The sequence below is a fragment of the Helianthus annuus genome, chromosome 7 (genome assembly GCF_002127325.2).
Source record: "Helianthus annuus cultivar XRQ/B chromosome 7, HanXRQr2.0-SUNRISE, whole genome shotgun sequence".
NCBI classification, from domain to species: Eukaryota; Viridiplantae; Streptophyta; class Magnoliopsida; order Asterales; family Asteraceae; genus Helianthus; species Helianthus annuus.
The window spans coordinates 78,178,804-78,202,558 of record NC_035439.2 but is presented as its reverse complement, the minus strand read 5'-3'; the positions used below and the strand labels follow the sequence as shown (position 1 = coordinate 78,202,558).

At 37.9% G+C, this 23,755-nt stretch overlaps 1 protein-coding gene across 1 annotated transcript; it reads left to right on the top strand.

Annotated features, from left to right (window-relative positions):
• The first annotated feature begins 19,760 nt into the window (after nt 1-19,760).
• On the top strand, nt 19,761-20,966 carry LOC110866494 (leucine-rich repeat extensin-like protein 5). Its single transcript, XM_022115640.2, has one exon. The coding sequence runs from the start codon at nt 19,761-19,763 to the stop codon at nt 20,964-20,966; it is 1,206 nt and encodes a 401-aa protein (XP_021971332.2).
• Nucleotides 20,967-23,755: the final 2,789 nt, after the last annotated feature.

Below are 23,755 nucleotides of genomic sequence, written 5' to 3'. Positions count from 1 at the left end.
GGGCAAAATTTTCAAGTTTAAAACGATCCTGTTAAGACTTCCGCTATAAAAATAAGTACCACGGGATTTTCTGTCCCGCGGCTCCCGAAACGGGTCAAACCGGGTCGGGGGCCGTGACAGAAAAAGGTGGTATCAGAGCCACTGATCAAGCCACTGATTTAAGCCTATTAAGTATTTAGAAAATACTTAAATTTTATTAATTACTATTCTGTGATTATGTGTTTCATTATCTGATTAATCGCATATAGCATGGAACAAATTTTATATAGAAAACTAAAACTTTAGTGTCTTTACAAGTTTAGAAGCCTTATGTCAGTAAATAAATAAATTTTTAAATAAAACCTAGGATGCTTTAAAATTCTAGTTGTTCGGATAATTACACACGTATTTCTATCAAAATTATTACAAATTCTGACCTAGTAATTGTGCGTGTATTTTTAAACAGCATGAGTAATTTGTCTGATACCCTTCAGAATTTAAATCTCTATCCAGTAAGAGTAGAAGTTTCCAGAGATTTCAATAGGTATATACCAGACATGGAGGAACCTATAGAATTTAATGCTTTACCTCTTGAGCCTAAGAAAACGGAAATTGAAGAAAGTTCTAGGCAAATTAAGGGGTTACCATCTCAAGAAGAATTAGATCTTACAATAACAGACTATAGTATTATCAAGACTATTAATGAAACACAACTATCAATAAACTTAGAATCAGCTATTCCAAACCTTTCAGTACACTCGCGACCTTTCGACATAGACGAATGGTTGACTCATGAAATACAGTTACAGAACAATCCCTATAAGCTTTTTCCTCAGTTCAATCTAGAACCTTTACCGAATCCACCAAAGAGTAACAAGAATACAGCTAGACTTCACTACTTGGGTCAAGAACTAATGAATGTTGGGAATAGGATCCAAGAGATTGGGAAACAAATCTCCTGGAATTACAATCCAAGGAAACACCGTTATTAGACTATTATCTAACGAAAGGATAAAGGAGTTATGAAATTACAATTATGTAATAGTAATAAGTAAAATCAGTATGTGTAAAATAAATAAATAAAACGGTTGTATATAGAAGCATGATATAATGGAAATCTTAGAAAAATTTACAGAATTGGGTTCGTTTACGTGATTATGTGCAATTAAATGTAACATTGGATTATTTCTTGTATACTAATTATTGATTCTTAAATTAGTTATCCAATGGAAAACATTAATAACGAACCAGTTAACGAGGGTAATCAATCTGAGCAACAGTCAGGGGGTCAATATATGACTAGGTAGGATATAGAAAATATCGTTGCTCAAGAGATAGCAAACACTATTCCAACAATGATAGCTCAAGGGATAGCCAACGCTATTCCAGCAATCGTTACTGCTGTTAAAAATCCAATAGAACCACAACAAATCATTCCTAGCAAACGTATTTCTGAAGATAACTTCAGTAATAGCGTAACCGGAGGCAATGATCATATTATTCATGATAAAGAACCGCGACAAGCTCCGCTTCCTAAGAAAAGGAAAGCTGCAACGCCTGGTTGCACTTATAAGGAGTTTCTTGCCTGCAAACCTATAGAATTCGCAGGCAATGAAGGGGCAACTGCGGCACTGCGGTGGTTAGAGAAAACCGAGGCAGTGATCAGAATAAGTAAATGTGTTGAGGAAGATAAGGTTATGTACGCTTCGCACCTTTTCAAGGAAGAAGCATTAGAATGGTGGAATACAGTATTACAAGCCAAAGGAAGTGACGTAGCCTATGCCATGGGGTGGGAAGAATTTAAGCGATTAATAGAAAGGAAATTCTGTCCCGAATATGAAAAAGAGCAAATGGCAAATAAGTTTTTCAGTCACCGAATGGTGGACGTAGATTGCCGAGGGTATACTTCAAAATTCTTTGAGTATGCCAGAATTGTACCTACTTTGGCTTCGCCGGAACCGGTACTCATCTCTCGCTATATCTGGGGTTTGATTAGTGAGATTCGTGACATTGTCAAAGCTGCGAGACCCCGCACGATTGACGATGCGGTAGAATTAGCTAACACTCTAACTGACGGATTGGTACGCACTCGGGAAGAAAATAGGAGGAAGGATTTAGCCCAGAAAATTTCCCAAGAATTCCATATAGGTAATAGTAACAATTTCAAGAAAAGAGAAAACGGGCGATTTTCCACTATTCCATTTTGCGATACCTGCAAAGGAAAGCATTTTGGAAAATGCAAAGGATGCTGCAATTTTTGCAAAATTCCAGGACATCGAGAAGAGGATTGCAGGAAAAAGAAGGCAATCACTTGCTACAATTGTGGAGAACCCGGACACTTCAGAACAAGCTGCCCGAAATTAGGCAATCCAGCAAACGAAAAGACGAAGCCTGCAGAAGGGACTACCAAGAAAAACGCAAGAGCTTTTCAATTAACTACTCAGGAAGCTGAACTCATTCCTGACATCATAGTTGGTACAAGTATTATTTGACTCTGGTGCAAACCAAGGTTTTATAAATACTTCATTCTGTCAAACTCTTAACCTATCATTAATCAAACTTAGGCAAATCTTTACAGTCGAAATAGGCAAAAAGGAAAGTATAGAGCTCTCAGGTCATAGAATTTTCGCCAATCTAATTCCTATGAAATTAGCCGAGTTTGATGTGTGTTAGAAATAGATTGAGTAGTAACCAACCCTGCTCGAATTCTCTGTAATAAGAACTTTATAGAAAATCCAGGCACCCGCCAGAGAAATATTTAGGATTACCGGAAATAAACTACGTAAGGTCACATGATGAATCATGAAGGTATTCCCTTAGATCCTACTAAGATAGCAGCAAATCACTAAAATGGAAGATTTCGTAATTCTTAAATGGAAATTAGGAATCTTGTAAATTTAGCCAGATACTATAGGCAGTTTATTAAGGATTCTCTTAGATAGATATATCCTTAACTAAGCTAAAACAGTTAATCCTAAATAAGAACTTAAACAAAAAGAAGCGTCTAGCATAAATTAACAAAAATTCCAATCCTAACCTTACCAGAAGGAACAGAAGATTTTAAAGGTATACGGTGATGCTTCAAAGCTAGAAATTGGATGTATGGTAATGCAACACAAAAAGGTAATTGTGTATGCATCAAGGCAATTGCAAAAGCACGAAGAAGGCCTTACCACTTGTAAGCTTAAAAAAAAAATTAGAAACCACAAGTTACCCTTAAGATTAGGAAACATTATCTAAGTAAGTTTACTATCCATATGGGTCATAAGAATTTAAGATATATATTGGAGCAAAGATTAAACATGAGGATAAGGAAATCCTCAGTAACTACAACTGTTATATTCAGTATCACGAAGAAAAGACTGAAGACGGTTAGAAGAATTATACAAATAATAAACAAGAGCCGTCGAAGTTCGAGTTGGAGACAAAATGCTATTGGAAGTATTTTCTTGGAAAGGAATTTATAAATTCAGTAAGAAAAGAAGCTAAGTCTAAGATACGTAGAGCCATTCCCAGTAATCCAACGGATAGGATCAGTAGCTTATCGTTTACAACTACCAGAAGAATTAGCTGGAGTACATGATATGTTCATGTATCCAACCTCAAGAAATGTTTATCTGACAAATCTCTGGTAGTACCTCTTCAAGATGTAGAGGTAAACGAGAAGTTTAAGTTCATAGAGAAACCACTACAGATAGAAAGATCAAGTTTCTCAAAACCCAAACGATTAGTGCTAGTAAAAGTCAAATAGGAATCCAGGAGAGGACCAGAGTACACTTGGGAACTGGAATCAAAGGTGAAGCGAAAATACCCTCATCTATTTTAATAAATCTCGAGGACGAGATTTTTCTTAAGGTGGGGAGGATGTAACAACTGCCACTAAAATCCATAATTAGGACGATAATTAGTCAACAAGAAAACCCTAATTGAGACACCCAAGTAATTCTGCACTAACCCTAAAATTTTCATAACAATCGGAATCAGGATCAGGGCCCCTAAAACTCAGGGGGGTTAAACCCTAGTGGATGTTTATCCTCTAAATTTGCTGTAGAAACGAAAATTGTTCGTTTAACTTACTCAGCAAGGTTACTTGGACACGAAGCAACCTAGGCTAGAAAATAGACCCGTCGCGCCACGCGACGGGTACACATGTCTTCTTCGCGTGGCGCGAGGGAGGACATTTTCCAGCTATAAATAAAGGACGTTGGCACTTGAATTTTGGTGTTCATTCGACGTCCAAATTCTCTGTAACCATCGAGTTATAGCGAATATCGTTCACAACACACACAATTCACGAAGTGCTGCCGCAATCAGGGTAATAACTCGATCGCTATTACGATTCAACGTCCGATCGATTATAACTATCCAACGAATGTCCGAGTGCTGCTCAAATTGAGCTTGTACTTTGATTATTCATCGTGATTTCGACTTGAATATTTGAGTGCTGTTCGAATTCGGACTATGCTCTGTTATTCGTTGTGAATCCGATTGAATTATTAAGTATTGCACTTGTTAATCATTGTGAGGGTTTGATCTCGTGAATTGACGTAACTGCTGAATTAGTTACTAACCTATTGTGTGTGCATTATTATTAAATTAGGTTTAATCAAGGCTAATCAGTAGGCTTATACCTTGCCCGTTAAATCTGCAAAGTGAGTCATTCCTCTTTTGTAAACTTTTTTCTCACAGTTTGTGAGTCATTCCTCTTTTGTAAACTCTTTTCTCACAGTTTGTGAGTCATTCCTCTTTTGTAAACTCTTTTCTCACAGTTTGTGAGTCATTCTTCTTTTTAACTATTTTCTCACCGTTTGTGAGTAAGTATTACAATACCTCAAATTATTTTCAAAGTGTTATAATTACAGGGATTAAGTCGTGGTTATCTTAACCGCTGGTTAGTGGGGTATTGTGCACATTACTAATTTCTCACGGTTAGGCAATAAGCCCTAACATGGGTTAGGCTAATAAGACCTAACAGTGACAAAAACGTCACTAATTGGGTGACTGGACCCAATAGTGGTATGACCATCGTCACACGGGTGGCAAGACCAGATATTAATTAAGATACTGCCATAGTAATCGCTCTTATGCTGTAATTTATAACTATGTGTCAATTTTATCAAAATGAATGATTCACTCAGTATTTCCCCGCTGACAAAACCTTTTTACAACATGTTTCAGGTGACCTCCTGAATTAAGTACACGTGCTACGGAGCACTATCAAGCTTGAAGTGGTGGCTCAAATAAAATAAATAAACATGTTTGTAAGATAATGAAATTATGATATTTACGGGGTTTATCCTAAATGTAAATAAATAATACTCGGGCAAAATTTTCAAGTTTAAAACGATCCTGTTAAGACTTCCGCTATAAAAATAAGTACCACGGGATTTTCTGTCCCGCGGCTCCCGAAACGGGTCAAACCGGGTCGGGGGCCGTGACATCTTACACCTTAGGATCTTCTTAGAATGGTTGAGAATGATTGAAAAATGGAAGTGTTGTGTGTGTGTGTTGTGGCCGTGAGCAAGGAGATGAGGAAGAGAGATGATGAAGTTTGGTTTAAGTGTTAGAATGAAAGAGGATGTTGGTCTTGTGGATTTAAACAAATTCTTCCAACACATGCTAATCCATTGGTTATTATGTTCACAATCTTAACAACATATCTAATAAAATAATGGAAAGAAATCAAGGGGGTGGGCCCCTTGTGAACCGTAAATGGGGGGGGGGGGTATAGTTGGGTTTCAAACATTGGTTAAGGATATTAGTTAGATTGTAAGTATGTTAGTTAGTGTTATATGTGTTTAGTGTTTATAGGATGTATCATGATGTTCGGTGACCATAACTAGCTTCGTAACACTAAAACAATGCTTCTAGTGAAAATTTGGTGTTTCGGGTAGTGTCCGATTGTTCGGTTGGTTACCGGTTCGTTAAGGTGCTAAATTGTGCAGTTTAGTGTGCTTTATGTTCCCTTTTATGACAGTTTTGATTCCCGACACCTAGGAAGGTATTCTGGACCATTAAGCCGTAATTCTGCATTGTATTTTGTTGTTAAAGTGCTGATTTTTGCTGAATTATGCAGAATTCTACAGTTTCTGTGAGTTTTAGACACTTTCTGGCACTTAAACTATCACTAGGAAGGCAGTTTTATGATCCTTACTTTCCTACACACAATACTAGTGTAACTCTTGGTTTCGGGCTCATTCTATGTCTCAATATCATGTCTGTCTGAGTACTGAACTCTCGTCAGTACTTCTAGTTTGTCTGATAACTGTGCTTACTTGATTTTGTGCACTAATTGTATCACACTGTGTTGCATGCAATAATGATAAGAAATCATGCAACATGTAATGCACTTGTATGTATATGACAGCAATCAGAAAATCATTCATGTCATTAATCCAAATCAGGCACAGTCATTAAGATACAAATTACTGTTTAATTACTATACGGATACACGGAAAATTGACAGTTGTCACACATCTAACATTCCTAACAGGAACGATTCCACAGATGTTGCAAACATATGTGTAAATCAAACAACTGATCTAACTATGCTAAACATTGTTTAAAAAACAAATACTGTTACATTGGGAAGCAACTGTGAAGTTGTCCTTTGTTGTTTTGTTCTAAACATCTGTTTGGCCAGATAGATGTTTGGTCTTCTTCATCAGAACTTTGCTTCAACAGACTTTAGGACTTGAACAAACCTTGTTTCTTCATGAACAGTGGTTCCAAGGCTTTGAACAAATGTTTGTTGGTCTTCAATAAATGCTCTGATTTAGGTGTTCAAGATTCACTATCCTTGGGGGAATCTAGTTCAAATTTTTGTTTCTTTCTTGATCACTTGATCATATTTTGGATTTTGAATATCATCTGTTCTTTTGTAGTTCCAACAATCTCCCCCCAGGACAAATGATGCCAAAAAATGTTTATTAGATCAATTTTTTATTCCTCTTCAACTTCTATCTGATTTAGGCTTTGAATTACTTCTCAAATCTTTCAGAGAGTGAGTCATCTGCATCCCTTTCAAGTGGAAGATCTAGTAGATCTTGCAGATCTTCAATTTTTAGGCTGATGACACTATTCATTGAAGTCTTTTTCACTTCTCCATTTGCCCTGACTATTGTGAATTCATGGCTTGCTTTGTCTGAGGACCATTTTAGAATTTCTGAGGCTAATGAATTTACTGGGACCGATTTTATTAGAAGAGGTAAGGGAAATTGTTTTCCCAAGACTTGCCCTAACAGCTCTTTTGGTTTGGTATCTGGATGCCCATACATGAGTTCATTTTTAATCCTTTCTTTCCTTATCTCATCTTCAGACTTTTGTAGATCTTCTACAAACATCTCCTTTTGTCTTTTAAGATAGCTTCTAATAGTTGAGGAGACATTTTTAGCATATGGAAATTCTAAAGGATTAACTAGAGAGCTGATAGGTACATTTATATATTCATAGTTTGGCCTTTTGGGCACTGGGGGATCTTTAGCTCTTAATTCTTCTAATTTCTTGTAGTTGTCTTTGATTGTTGGCTCATCCCACCTCGTCATTGATTGTATAGATCCAAACTTTGTTGTCACCATCTTCTCCTTCTTTCTTCTAAGCTCAACAACGTTTTGATCAAAAAGCTTTTTACCTACTTTCCAATTTTGAGGAGTGGGCTTGATATCTAGATTGAGCTTTAACATCTCAATCCTTGCAATTTCTTCTAGAAGGGCTTCTGTAGTCCAACCAGAGAATTGAGCCCTTGTGGTTGTGTAAGGCTTCTTCTTCATTATGAATTCCAAGTAATATTCCCTTAAAGCTTTTCTGAGCTCAGGGTTGTTTACTGGTCCTTGAGAAGCCTTTTGGCTGACATCTTTGGCAAAATGTTCTAGTCTATTCACTTTTTTGAATTTTGCAGATAGAATTTGTTGTGCCTCCTTAAAAGCAGCTATTCTTTCAGATTGTATGCTCTTTAGATTCAAGTATTCTTGTACATTTTTAGGCTTTGAATACCTTTTAAGGGATGAAAAGGTAAGTTGGCTAATGTCAGTCGTATAGGGCTGTTCATGAGCCGAGCCGAGCTGAGCTAGGGCAAGCTTGGGCTCGGCTCAATTATACACCGAGCTGGCTCGGCTCAGATTTGAAACCGAGCTGAAAATCTAATCTCTGGCTCGGCTGGGTTTTAAACCAAGCTGGCTCGGCTTGGTTTGGCTCGCTTTTAAAAGTAAAAATTAATACACAGCTCTCAAAATTCAGTATTCTAAAATATTATTCAATACTTCAAAAGAACAAATTCAAAAAAAGTTCAACCTAATATATTACAAGCCAAAATCACGTTCACCAACGCAAAATAAGTTTTATATTTCAAGTAAATACAATATTTGTTCATTAGCACGACAATCAACCTTTAAATATGTCATAGATATCAAACTACAAGCCTAAATAAATGTAAATAATAATCACGTTTTTGTAATATAGAATATGTATATAAAAATAAAATATATTATAAGTAAAATAATTCGAGCTAAGCCGAATCGAGCTACCAAGCGAGCCAATTTGGCTCGTCACGAGCCGAGCCGAGCTAGGCTCACTTTCAAATCGAGCCATATCGAGCGAGCTTTTTTCAAGCTAAATCCGAGCGAGCTCCGAGCCGCGAGCTTTTTAGACAACCCTACAGTCGTAGAGTAGAAAGATTGTATCTCTTTTGATACATTTTCTAACTCTAGTGGGTCTAGTATGGTGGTGGGTGTTTTTGTAGGTAGAGATGTAATGATGAGTGTTGTGATTGTTGTGGTAGTGTGAATGCACTATGTCTATTTCTTCCGTCAAACATGAGTTTGAGTGTAAAATATAAAAAGTCGTAGTTATAAGATAAAACAGGTCAATTCATGAAGTATAATGTTCATATGCGCAGGAGTCAGTTCGCACGAACGCACGCAGAACCCATCTGCACGATTAGGGTTTGGTCAGCGCACAAGCAGATCCGCACGAACCAACAGGTCCGCACTTATGTTGATTCGTGTTTGTGCACATCCGTGATAAGTGTAGGTGCGGATCTGGGTCAACTATATATAGTGGTCTTGTGTCTTGTTGTAGAGAACCTTTAGTGGACCTGAGTGGGGGAAACTCTGTCCAAGTGATTTCACGGTTTTATACTATCAAATCTTCAATAGAAATCATTATTAATTATTTGTTCTTGTTCAGGTCAGCTTCGTACTCGGATTCCGCACGAGATACGAAGTCATAACAATTAGTTGTACATTCAAGAAGATCGTGATCGGTCCTAACACGTTCCTACAAGTGGCATCAGAGCAGGAGATTGATTGCAAGCACTGAAGATACAAGATATGAGTAGATTCAAGCAAATCAGAGTCAAATCGGAGGGAAAATGATCTGAATTTCACCATTTTCTACTCATTCTTCTTCTACACTTATTTTTCATGTTTAAAAATCAGATTTAATGTCAAATCTATGGTTAAAAATGATTGATTTTCAAATGTGTTGTGGAAAATCACATCTTAATTAATCCTTAAAAAAACAGATCAAAATTCGAGCTAAATCACCAAAAATTCTTTAAAAAGCAATGAAAAACTTAACTCAGGTCTGCGCAAAGTGAATTCGCACGGATCCAAGGTTGCCAGTTCGTGCGGATCAAGAAATTTGGATACGCACAAATCAGACCAAAATTTTATTTGCGCGGATTTGGTTATTTCTTATTAGCGCGGATCTAGGGTTTTGCGCGGATCAGCTTTATCAGCTCGCACAGATCTGCCTTATTCGATACGCGCGGATCTACTAGTTTCAGTTCGCACGGATCTAGCAAGTTTACATTTGTGCGGACCAGTGTTTATACTGTTTGGTTTCAAAGTTGTTTGATAACTTGTGGATATTCGCAGGTACTTCTCGAGTATTTCGAAGTTAACAATCATGGAGCCAGAATTTTATAACGAGTTCTACTTGTTTATAAACCCAACCTAGAACCTTTAAATATATATATTAAAAGAACAAAAAGGCTGCAAACGGGTGAACTCAAACCTGAGTCCTCTCGCACAACAAACAGACCTCCAACCAGCAGATCCACATCACTTTTCTGTTACATTTTGACTCAATTTTTATTAATAAACAACCCGGAACCCATCATCTTTCCCATCCATTATGATCAGAAAGTTGTAACACGAACCCGACCCCCACGACTTGTGTACGCGATGTTTGGCCTTCTTCTTGGTATCTTTCATTTCATTTTTCCTAGAGAATTGAGGCTTATACTCTTGAATCTATCCATTCCTACTCGATAATTAACTTTATTAAATCAAGCATCGATCACCATTACAGCTCCTATGAACATGAACTGTGTTTTTACACAATTCGTAAAATTTGGCTACCAAAATCATAAAAATTGTTCTCTTGATCAAACCATGCAAGACCCCACTAAAATTTCCTCGTTTCATCAACCGCGCATCGCGAATTAATCAGAAGAAAATTCTAGGGCTCGTAACTTCAAACGACTATATCTCCTTCAATTCATAACCTTTTCAGGTGATTCCAAAGCCTAATATTCTTTATCTTTCATCCTCTACAAAAATCCCTCTATCGATTTCAGTGATAGAAGGCTGAATTATTCGAATTTAATTGTAGTTGAAAATAGGCTTTTTCGTTCATAGAATTTGGTGTTTTTAGGGTTAGACATATGTTTTGATGAAATTGAAAGTAGAGTATTGTTATACCTATGTAATATTAGTATTTTTTTTTTTGTAAATTTTGGGAATTTTTAGATATGAATTGGAATTTTGGTGAATTAATTATCTTTTAATCAATAGATAAATAAAATAAAAATACAAGATAGACTTAAAAAATTCAACAAACATTTTTGTTGAATATTTCAGATTATATAAACACTAGGGTATTTTTTATAGAATTTTCCTTAACTTTTGGAAATTCACGAACTAATTTGGATTTATGCATGTGTTAATTATTTAAAAATACAAGATCTTCACAAATAAATTCTATAAATATTTTCACTGATTTTTATAGATTATATAATTGTATTGAGAATTTTATATAATTTTTCCATGAATTCAGATAATCATTTTATTAAATGATTTGTGGAAGTGTAAAATAAATAAAATTTCATTTATTAAATTTATTATTTTAAATTAAAACATGTGATAATCATGAAATCTAATGTATTATTTTCCTAGATAAATTTTATTAGTTAATCAAAACTAGAACTAAGCCCCGTGTTGCGACGATGGTGTAAAACCGTGCCATATAGCACCAATGCCACACCTGTGGTACCTGGGGAAAACCTACAGTCACCCTGATCTACTCATCACTTCATTTCCCTCCCTGACCGCTTATCAAATTTCAGGATGAAATTTCTTTCAAGTTGGGGATGATGTGACAACCCGAACTTTCAAGGTTAGCATCGTTTAAACTCGTAACACTTAGCTCGTAATTGTAGTTGCTAAACGCTAAGTGTTGGTTCATAAATTCGGCCGCACATCATTCTGGGTCGCACACTACACAACCAGCCGCACACGCGAGTAGGTGTGCACTGTGTATTCATGGGCCGGTTAGCCCAATGTGAGCCAACTCTTCTTAACCATCGGCCCAATCCACTGATTCTTGTGTGGGGCGTAATTTATAGGAATGGGTGCACATTCTGTTTATACAATCCTTGTAAATCCTAGCCCTCATGCAATTGGCGACAGTTACCCTTCTCCCTATCGTTCCATCATCAATGGCAGCCTATGATGGTAATCCCCTCAAAACCCCTGGTCGCACCCCTATTCACGGCTGCAACGCAACACGACCCGCCGGAGACACGAAGGCGTCGCCGGAAGCACCCGAAGCTCTCCTCCTCTCAGCTCTCTCTCTCTCTCTCTCTCTCTCTCTCTCTCACTCACGGACACTTGGTTAGTATAATCATCACTGAATTAATTTCCACTTTGTGCATATCCTGGCTATGTGATTTGATGTTGTGTGGTATTGATATATATATGTATGAGAACAAACTGTTAGCATGATCTTAAAGTGATCATGGAAGTGGATTCCATGATCTCTAGTTGCATGTATACTAGATCCTGTTAGTGACCATATGATATGCAATTACGGACCATTTGTGATTATTAGTGTGATGAATATGTTTCGATATATTACTAACAAATTGTTGATCGGTAGGCTTGGGTTGTGTATCATGCTAATGATTTGTATTAATTATGTATGGTGGTAGTTGTCACACACCAACCAATGGCGGAAACATCGGGATGAGACGAAGTGTGAAGATTGCTCGAGACATCATAACGCTAATAATTGTGACAAGTATTTAAATAATCCAATTTCATTTCATAAGACAAATTGTCAACATTACAAGAAATTCAAATACAACAAGTTTAACAAAAGAAACATAACAATCATAACAAAATTGATACTACATATTAAACCCTAGCGTCTATATGTGTATCTAGGCATCAACGCTACTTCATTTCTTAGCATTGTCCTCATCAACCTGTAACATGTTTAAAAATACAATTCAATGCAAAAGCAAAGGCGAGTATACAAGTTTGATACATACATAGCAAAAGATAAGTTTTAAACAATTCCTCATAGCAAGCATGTGATTCAAGATGAACATTTAAACATGGTATGTGTCTAACATATCAAACCAAGGAAACGCAATATGCTCATGACATTACCGAGATAAAGGGGCGGGTCGTTAATCCTATAGCGCTACATATGTCACGGTTTGGCTCGTACGAAGTTAATGATAAATTCAACACATAAGATTAATCCAAATTTAAAGCATCAAGCCATCACGTATACAAGCATGTTATAGGAATGTTCATGTGTTTAAGCAAAATGTTCATGTGTAAGTTTGTTGATAGATAAACATGTTACACCCCAAAAGTGGTAAAAGTAAAAAGGGGAAAATACGAGTATACTCACAAGGCTTGCATATGCTTTCCGATTATCCAATTGTTGACGAGTAGAGATTTAGAGTCCGAATGTATAAGGGTTAAAGTTCAAGTATGTTTAGAGTCGAGATTCGGTGTTTAAAACAACATAAAAATAAGGTATGAGAATAACATGGAAAATAATCATTTAGTACATATGATGCTTGTTCTTGACACTAGGAAACTCGAAGGAGTTTAGATGTTTTCATGGAACAAGGTTCCATTAGAATCGTGACAAGTTATCATAGTCTATGATGATGTAATCTAGTACCCCGACATATGAACACTAGTTCATCATCAAAGATTCGATTATTCGAATTATATATTTAGGTTATATAATATATGTCCAATAGTTCAAGCATGAGGTAGAAGATTAAAATCTTCATTTTGGTACCTCTAAATGTCATAGAAATCATGTAGGAGGTAGGAAGATCAAGTCTTCCATTTAGGCACCTCTATGTGTTCACCACTACACTTGATGTAAGAAAAACAACCAAGGAGGGTCATGAACATACAATAAAGAATAAGAAATATACACACTAACTAAGAGAAATCATCAAATCATGTGAGGATTGTATGTTTGGACAACCCAAGTTGTTCCATAATCACTCATGTATCAAAGACAAAGTTTGACATGACTTGTGGGTTAAAAACCCTAAACAAAACACCAAGTTTATGAGGTTAAATCCTCTGATTTTTAAGTGTCTCAACCTTGTTTTTAAGCCTAACCAACCACTAAAGTGTTGTAAGCATTAGGACATAGGTTTGAGATGAGATAGACTCAAGTTTGGTAAGAAATAACAAGGATTTCATGAAAACAAAAACGATCAGTGGACTTTGGAGCCTTTTTGCCGGAGTTCCAGGGACTTATTTACTGTGAACAACCCATGGAAACGTAGATAAGCTCAATACAAAGTAGTAGGAAAAAGAATCGAGTGAATCGGATAAGAATTGAGTGAGTTATGCTCATTTTCATGAAGGGGTGTCAATCTGCTCGAACCCTTGCTTTCAGCTACGGTTTGGAGGATGTTTTGAGAGTTTTTAGTGTTGCAAAAGTGGTAGGGAGGCTGGTTATAAGTGGTATTTATAGGGGGAAGGATTAGGGTTTCAATGGGTTGGGCTTTGGAAGTGTTTAGAAGGGGTTACACCTTGAAACTAGCCCACAAAACCCAACTATATGGGGCTGAATTTTGCTGTATTGGGCTGCCATATTTCTTTATTTTTTTTATATTTAAAACATTATAATGAGTAATTTTGTTAATTAAGTTGTGTAATAATATGCAACAATGTTTCCCCTAACTTGTAACAAGGTAAAATATGGAATAAAACATGATTTAACTAGGTAAAAAGTGTAATGTACAAGTATGTAACATGTTTGTAAGTGACAAGTATATGTCACATATTAGATGATTAACCGTTGTATAAAATAGCATATTATTAGGGGTTTTTAAGTGTCAACAATTTAAGGACAAGCATGGACATGCATCGTGAATAAGTATCGTATAAGTATGAATTACAGATAAGGATTCGATGTACAATGAATTCGAACGTATGAACATGTATGAATATGTAGATGGTGAATTTAAAGAAATACGAATTTTATTTATGATCCAAGTCTCGGATTTTACAACGGAAAGACGACTACAATAATACAAGATTTCCAAAAATAGCATTACAAGGCGAGCTTTCTAATTATGGAAAGTATGAAAAAGCAGGGCGTTACAGTCTCCCCTCCTTTAGGAAATTTCGTCCCGAAATTTATTCAAGAGGAAGACCTTGGAGAAAAAGCATTTTGGCTAAAAGAATCGAGACTTGGGAGTTTTGAAACGTTTAGAAAAGTACGAAATTTTGAAGAACGATAGGATAGGAATTTGTTTGACTAAAATGAGTTGAGGCGTTTAAGCATAGGTAAAAACGTGTATGCGTGCGCATAGGCAAAGGAGTTTAAATAAGTTTGAATGTCCCAGAATGGAGAGGTATTTTTAAAATATGATATCCAAGAAGTATAACTTTCGTATAATGCGCTTAGTATTTTGATGAAAAGTGTGGTAGTTTGCATGGGGAGTTTAAAGGATAGTATAAAAATCACATTTTCGTAAAAATTGTTTATTGAGAGTAACGAAAAGATTTGGTACTTTGAATAAAGCGTTAAAGGTATACTAAGTACATTTACATAAGAATAAAGAATAGGAAGACAGTTTTAAAGGTAATGAGATAAGTTAGGATTTGAATGTTTAAACAAGCTTGATTGCGAACGGGGTTCATATGAAATAAAGGATAATGGAGAATAATAGGAGTATGGGGTGAACAATTGACACTAAATGAATGCAAGTATATGAATGATATAAGTATTAGTTAGTTGAAAGTAGCGTGTTAAAGATGAAGTCTCGTCATGGATAATCGGACAAAATGCGTTTGTGAGTTGTTTAAAGTTTGTATTAGGTCAAAGGGTCTGCAAAACACTGAATTTCTCATGGCACGTTTTACGACGGTTTGGTAACATGGTGAAACACTTATATATAGGAAGTACCAGCGGCGTATCCACCATGTTTTGACCATGTCACGGCTGTCTCGTATTCGGTGTCAGGTTACGTTCTGTGTCTTACCATACACTGTAGTACACTCTATGGTTCTCATACGCCTATCACTATAATCCCGTGTGCACCCGCGATTATTTTGATCGTCGCATGATCTGCATACCTTGTACTAGTTGTGTATGAATCAGGGTATACATAGAAAGAATAAGAATGTGTATGTATAAGAATATAGTATGTAAGCAATTCCATGCTTATGTATGTATGGGACCCACGCAAACGAATCCCTCGGATTACGCTCGCGTATAGGTACGAATGTATGAGTCATGAGTAAAAGCAAAATTATGAGCATAAGTATAAGTTTAAGTATGAATATACACGTAAGTATGGGTATCAAACGTACGAGTAGTATGGGTATACGTGTAAGCATGAAACGTATAAATATAATTATAAGCATAAAACGCATGAGTACAAGTATGAATACGATTATAAGTATAAGCATAAAATGCGTTGTTATGAATATGAGTGAGAGTGTGAGTACAAATACTAATGATTACGTATATAGTTGTGACACCTCGAAAATTCCTGTCCAATTAAATAAAGACACGTGTCCTCTGTGACAGACGTGTCAGAGAAACCGGATTTAATAAAGAGATATGTGGTAGGACTTATTTAAAAAGGGGCGTCATGTATTTTAATTACCGCTGAACGACCCAAGGGCGACATGTTATTAAATCACCTCTGAGCGACCCGACATTTTATAAATCCCAAGATCCTTAAATCAGTTTATGATCATCTCGTACAAATACCGGTTGTTCTCAATAAATAAAGTTCATCTTTATTAAGGACTATGGAAATGAAGGTTGTTACTACTCCTAAATTTAATAAGATCCTTGTGATTAACATTAGTTATATAATGGCCAACTTCTATAAAAACTTCAAGACCCATTCCTTTGAAATATCCGTCAATTTGTCAAGACCTTTGTGAATAAATGAAATAGGGGACATGTAAGAGTCTTCTCCTCATGCAAAGGTTGGTCAGATGGTCCCACAAGCTGCAAAAGATAGGCATGTTTCGGTTTTGTAAATGCATGGTCAAGACTTTAAAGTTGCAAAATTTTTGTCTTCTGGTCATCTCTTACGGACCGCAAGGCCCTTGGCTTACGGTCCGTAAGCAGGGTATATAGATTCTGTTCCGCATGAACGGTTACGGACCGCAAAGCCCTAGACTTACGGTCCGTAAAGAAGGCACCTGAACTATGTTTCAGTAAAGTTGGTTACGGACCGCAAGGCATGTAGCATACGGTCCGCAAGAGGTCCTTACGGACCGTAAGGCCTCAAGCTTACGGTCCGTAAGACCGTCGCTGGCAGTATGTTTTGGACAGCTGCCTGTCCATTGCTTGTAACCGACTTAAATCGTAAATTTTGGTTTCTATGGGCTGCATAGGCTGTTTTTAGACCCTTTGGGACAAATGTAATGATCTTGTATCAACATTAGACTTGCTTGGCTTGATCCAAGAGTCTTGGGTTCACTATAAATAGAGCTTGAGTTTGATCATTTGAACTTGCTCATCTTGGAACCTTGGCTAAACATTCTCTGGAGCTCCTCTGGTCACCAAGTCAAATTCTTAGGCTCTCTAATCCATCTTAGGACTCTTGTAAGTGTCCTTAACCCTCTTTAATCCTTTCTAGCTTAGTTAATTAAGCAAAAGTCAAACCGTCGTAATTAAGGTTTGACTTCGTGATTAAGCATAATGTACTTTGTATAATCACGAATTAAAAGTACCTTTAGGAAGGTAATTAAGTGGGTAATAAACCTTTAAAAGGGTATTTCCAGATTCCCACTCTAAGCATGTTAATTGTCGAGTCAAAGCTAATTAGAAAAAGTCAACAGAATGCTTATCTTTGAATTAACGCATAATTAGCAATGTAGGTTGTATGTAACCTGTTTGAAAATTTATATAACTTGGTAATAAGTGTAAGAACATGTTCCAACATGTTCAACTCGACAATTTTCTGTTTAGACCCGGTTCGGAACCGAAAGTCGCATAGTTTGACTTTCGCTTTGACTTTCAGTTCTGACCCGTTTTAGGCAAGTTTGAATCTGCCTTAGAGCTTCTTTTGGACCTATTAACATGTTAGTATATCCTCCTGTGATTACACAATATGGTTCATTAGATATTTAGTTCGTATGCATGTTTCCGCTAAAAGCCCATATGTTGACCATTATGCCCGAATGTCCAAGAATCATAATTTTTGAAAATGTAAAAGGGTAGACGCCTTAGTTACTGAAATATAAAGTTGTCCCCAAAATTTGACATCAATTTGAGGTCTAGATTAAGAGTTATGCTTATTAGCGTAAATAGAGGCTTTCTTAGTAAATTATTAGCGTAATTAACGCATAGCCTATCTAAACCCGAATTTTTATGCCAAAACTTTATACCCACTGTTATAAAATAATATTTTGAGAATTTTAAAGATTTTTATTTATTTTTAGGCTGAGCATAACTAGAGGTTCTAAGCTTCTTTCGGCTTATGCCGGTTTTACCCTTTTCGGTCATAAAATGAGTTTTACATAACCTTTTGACCCGAAGCCTTTTTCCAACTGATTTGTTATATTAAATATCATACTTTGAGCCTTCTGGAAATATAAAAATATCAGCATTTCTTTTAAAACCCGGAAATGGCTCCAAACCGCCTTTTTAGGCATTTTTACGACATAGTATATGTCAAAATAAGATTTTATATAAAAGGCCTAAAACCTACTGATATATTTTATAAAAAAATATACATTATAACAGTAGCCTAAAGTTGGAAACTCAGATTTCCCATTTTACCCTTTTTTAGCCTATGTAAAATTACTAAAATGCCCTTATGAGGCGTAATTGGCATATAAAAACATTTGGGGCATATTTGGGCATACCTTTCTGATATTACAACATATTTGGTGCATATAATCTCAGGAAACTTGCATATGACTTATATGGTTACTCGTTACGCACTTTCGCGTTCGGATCGGCTTATGTGACTAGTTCACACATATTAGCCGAAGCGGGTCAAACCATATCATCTAAGTCTCAAAATTCAGGATGTATTTAGTTTACCCATATTATACAAGTATCCAAGCTTGTAGGGTCTAAATCACATTCCTCCCCGGTTTTCGCATTCCTCGCGATTAAACCATAATTACTCTTTGAAACTAACCGGTCTAAGCTTAGGCTATGTTAAAAGACCCGTTAGGATTCTAATAGGTTATTATAACCTTCGTTCCAGAATAGGAGCCCAGTAAAAGACACGTGCATTTTTGAAATTGTGGTTATACTTGCTCAGGTAAATACTTTTAACTTATTTTCCCTATACGGGCTTGGGGGTACGGTATGTAATATACCGCTTGGTCGGGCGGTTGGTTCCATCTCATTAGTAGATGGGTATTACCAATGGGACCCGTTTGAAAATCTGGTGTTGTTTGTTTCTTGTACCTTTGGGAGCTTAATGACCATGTCCCGGATATCCTTGGCATCATTTTTGGCCACAACCTCGACAGTCGGGTGTAGGCGTACACCCGGTTTTATGTCTATTATTTTAAGGTATTAACGTTGGCTTCCCGCCGCGGACTTATACCATGTGGTGTGTCATTTAACCTTAAACCCGACACGACTCGGGCGACTGAACGGTCAACAAACATGTAAATCTTTTACAAGTTTAACTCTGCTTAATTATTCCCAAGTTATAAAATGTTTTGTGCCCTGTGCATTTAAAACCAATATTTTTAAAATGAGTCAGTTAAATTGTATTTACCAGTGCAAACTGACGTATTTTCCCCAAAAAGATTAAGTGCAGGTGCTATACGGAATAGGCTGGTTTCTCCTTAGCATCGTAGAGTCTCGCAAGCTTTTGGGATGCGTAATCTGTTGAACAATAACTTTCTTTTTACTTCGATCCGCCTGTGGATCTATTTTGACTGGTTGTGATACTTGATATTACAATTAATAGTTGAAATAAATCTATTTTCAATTGCTTCCGCTGTGCATTATAATTTGTGTTGTTTGACATATGATGATATCAACTACGTCACGGAATCCCCCACCGGGCCCACCGGTGACACGTGGAAATTAGGGGTGTGACAGGTTGGTATCAGAGCCAACACTGAGTGAATTAAACACTAGCCTTTTGTGTTTAATCTCAGTGCACAAATTTGCACATTCTTCGAGTTCCAAGTCTAGACATTGAACATAGGACAACTCTGCTTTGTTTTATTTTTGAGTCTTTTATAACTATATTGTTGTGGTTATCTAAATATTGTATGCAGGTCATCATGCCACCCAGATTCCTTCGAGGTAGAGGCAAAGGACCCGTGACAGGTCATGATCACGAAGCCGGGCCTTCGCACCGGCGAACCCCATCCATTACTATGAGCACCAGCCCGCAAGAGCCCTGGAGACTCTATGTCGAACCAGGAAGGCGATCAGTATCCCTTAGCTCCTCTCCTTCGTACCAACATTCATTTGGGCCCAATTCTGAAAACGAACCCAATAACCAGCCTCCAGCTTTCATACCTCTCCAAAGATCCAATTCTCACCATTCTTTTGGCAGCCCAACACCCGTCTTCCAAAGCCGGTTTAACCCGGCTAACCTTTTGCCTGAACCCATGGGTTTTAACCCACTCGGACCGGGAGACCACTTTCCAGAGGAGAACGACATGGATGAGGATACTGACCCCGTGGAGCCAGCATCAGGAACGCCGAACCATCCCATCGAGATATCAGATGGGTCATCATTTCATGGATCGCCATATCGTGGTCCAGACAGCTACGAAGAAAGGTTCCGAAACATTGACTGGTACTTCACACCGTCTGAACATTCGCATCATGAGCAGCAACAGGATCCTTCAGTGGGTCATCAATTTGTGGCAGTCACGCCACCGCCGCCACCGCCAGTAGAGCCGCAGCAGCCGCCTCCGGAGCCACCAAGGCGAAGAAGGTCTAATGCACGGATGTCCGTGCGAGGTGGAGTTCGGATTGCTACTCCCCAGCCATCTAGTGGCAGCCATTATCCCCCACTTCAGGAGGAAGAAGACCCCTATGATGGTGGTCCGTCAAGCCCCATACCAGATGTCAACTCAGTACCTGTGGTACCACCTCTGGGTTTCGATAACCCGATTCCTGCATATGCTGGGTCAGCGGCGTACAACCCATTTGAGCAGCCGGCACACACCCACTACAACTACAACTACGGTTATGCAGAGGTAGATCCATACCTAGTAGCTCGGGATTACAATGCTCTTCATCCTGAAGGACCATATGGAGGGCCATGGACTACTGGTTACCCGACTTATGGGTACCAGCATCAGCCACCTCCTCCGCCGGTGTATCAGCCGCCTCAGCCACCGATTCAACAGGAAGTCCTTGAGAGGCTGAGCCAAGTCGAACAAGAAGTTCGTGAAGACCGCAAAGAGCGGCAAGGATTCTTCAAGGGGCTGTCAGATTTGCTTAAGGGGAAATCGAAGAGGAGGGGTCATTGAAAACCCTTGTTACTTATTCGTATTGTAATTCAGTCCCTGCGTGGACTTGTTATTCCAGTATTCAGCTCCTGCGTGAGCTTGTGGTTTGTATTCCGCTCCTGCGTGAGCAAGTTTGGTTAGTTAACCCCTGCGTGGGTTTGTTCTTGTTTCCCGCCCCTGCGTGGGCATTTTCATTTATTTTAGTAGAAGTCCCGTTTGGGCAATTGTAGTACTGTCTTAAAACTATGTGTGAGATGTTTTAATTAAGTTTCTTTAATTATTGCATGCATAAATTACGAAAATAAATGAAATATTTAAAAAGGATCTGCCATTATAATTAATTGGTAAAATCTAAAGTGAACCAAGACCTAGCTTTGTAAAACAAAGCCAAGATGGTAGTTCCATAATTAGGTTAAGATCTATAATTAACATCTCAATTTAGGACTGTTCTGCGTTAATTATTAAAAGAATCTTAGAGGTAAAACCTAGCCCTTGTGTTATTAAAACCTGGCCAAGATGGTATAACCCACATAATAGATTCCAAATTATTAACATCTAGTATGTTAAAGCTCTTGGCAAACTGTGAATCAGTAAAGTCACACAGGCCATGTATATTTGGGTTAATTTTAAAATTCCCTTAAATTAATTAACCACTTCTTTGAAAGTGAAGTGCCTGCGGGCAATAATTAAATGTCCTCCGTGACTAAGGACAGTGGTAGCTCATGACTCCCTGTTAATTAATGGTATAGAACTATGATTCGACCTAAAACACCTAGATATTGTAAAATCTTGGTTATTGAAATATCTTTATTGTCCTTGTGACTAGGCCTATGTGCTAATGATTAAAGTATTGTAGGATAATAACATCCTAATGTTTCAATAAATTAACCTAAAATGGCAATTTAAAACCTTGGTTAATAGAACATAAAATACTATAAAAGAGCCTTTAAGTAAAACCTTGTCTATTAATTATATGTAGTGTTGAAGCTACATGACTAGATCAGAGGAAGCCAATAGCCATCCGGTTGAGAACCGTGATGATGTAAAGTTTCTAGTAACCAGTGCCGAATTAAAAGCAATTGTAAATGAAGCAGTTGACAAAGCCTTAGCGCGACAGTATAGTGAATTCAGTGAAACCCACAGTAGAACCCTGTCTGCACCTCATGCTAAGCCAAAGAACCATTCTGAGGTTCGCAACAAGCCGCCACCTGCTTCTCCCAAACCTAAGAAAGATGAGGATCGTCATTCCTCCAATGAAAACAGTGTTCACCCTAAAAAGCTTGTGGTTGATGAAACCCCACGTGCTAAAGGCTGCACGTATAAGTATTTTGTGTCATGTAAACCTCGAGAGTTTACAGGGGAGAAAGGGGCAGTTGATTGTATGACATGGCTCGATGAGATTGAGACGGTGGTAGACATTAGTGGATGTGCTGAGAGGGACATGGTGAAGTTTGCATCACAATCCTTCAAAGGTGAGGCGTTGGCTTGGTGGGGAGCATTGATCCAGGCATCTGGGAAAGCTACCTTGTATAGTATGTCATGGGAGCAGTTTGTTGCTCTTATCAAGGAAAACTATTGCCCTCAACATGAGGTTGAGCGTATTGAATCTGAATTCCTATCCTTGGTTATGAAGAACCTTGATTGTCAAGCATACCTCACCAGTTTTAACACCTTATCCAGATTAGTACCTTACCTGGTAACCCCTGAACCAAAAAGGATCGCGCGTTTTATTGGGGGTTTGGCCCCTGAAATCAAGGCCAGTGTGAAGGCCTCGCGACCAGTTACGTTTCGATCTGTCACCGACTTATCTCTGTCACTCACCCAAGATGCAGCAAGACAGAGGGCTCTAAAAAGTTCGGAATCTGACAAAAGGAAACGGGAAGATGATAACTCTCACAGATCAAGCAAGAGGAATAGGGGAAACCGTGATGGTAAGAAGGGCTCCGATGCCAGGAAGAATGAGAATCGATCGGGCGATAGGCCCAAGTGCAAAACCTGTCAAAAGCACCATTTTGGGAGGTGCCGGTTTGAACAGGGGTCCCAGTTCAAAAAGTGTGGGATATGCAAGTCCTCTGAGCATAGGACTCTTGAATGCAAGAAGTTAAAGGATGCAACTTGTTTTAATTGCAATGAGAAGGGGCATATCAAGACTAACTGCCCAAAGAACGCCAAGAAGGCTGAAGAAGGAAAGAAGACCAATGCTAGGGTCTTTCAAATGAATGTCCAAGAAGCCATCCAGAACGACAACGTCATAACTGGTACGTTTCTCATTAATGACGTTTTCGCAAGAGTATTATTTGATTCGGGCGCGGATAAATCTTTTGTGGATAGTAAATTCTGTGAGCTGTTAAGATTGCCTGTTAAAACCCTTAGTGCTAAGTATGAGGTAGAGTTAGCAGATGGTACCTTAGAAACAGTCTCGACTGTGTTAGATGGATGTGCTATATCCATTAGGAACCACTCTTTTCCTCTATCCTTGCTACCCTTCAAGTTAGCTGGTTTCGATGTAGTATTGGGTATGGATTGGTTATCGCATAACCAAGCCCAGATTGTATGCAGTAGAAGGCAAGTAATAATCAAGACTCCATCTGGTGAATCACTCACCATTCAGGGAGATACTCGTCATGGATTGCCTAAGCAGTTGTCTATGCTCAAGGCATCCCAATGTTTGAAGAATGGCTGTGTCATCTATATGGCACAGGTAACCATTGATGAACAAAAGCCGAAGATTGAAGATATCCCCGTTATATCTGAATACCCTGAAGTATTTCCAGAAGAACTGCCTGGGTTGCCACCAGACCGACAAGTGG

Excerpts from the sequence above, each read along its gene's own strand:
- LOC110866494 (XM_022115640.2), top strand. The coding sequence starts at position 19,761 with ATGCCACCCAGATTCCTTCGAGGTAGAGGCAAAGGACCCGTGACAGGT.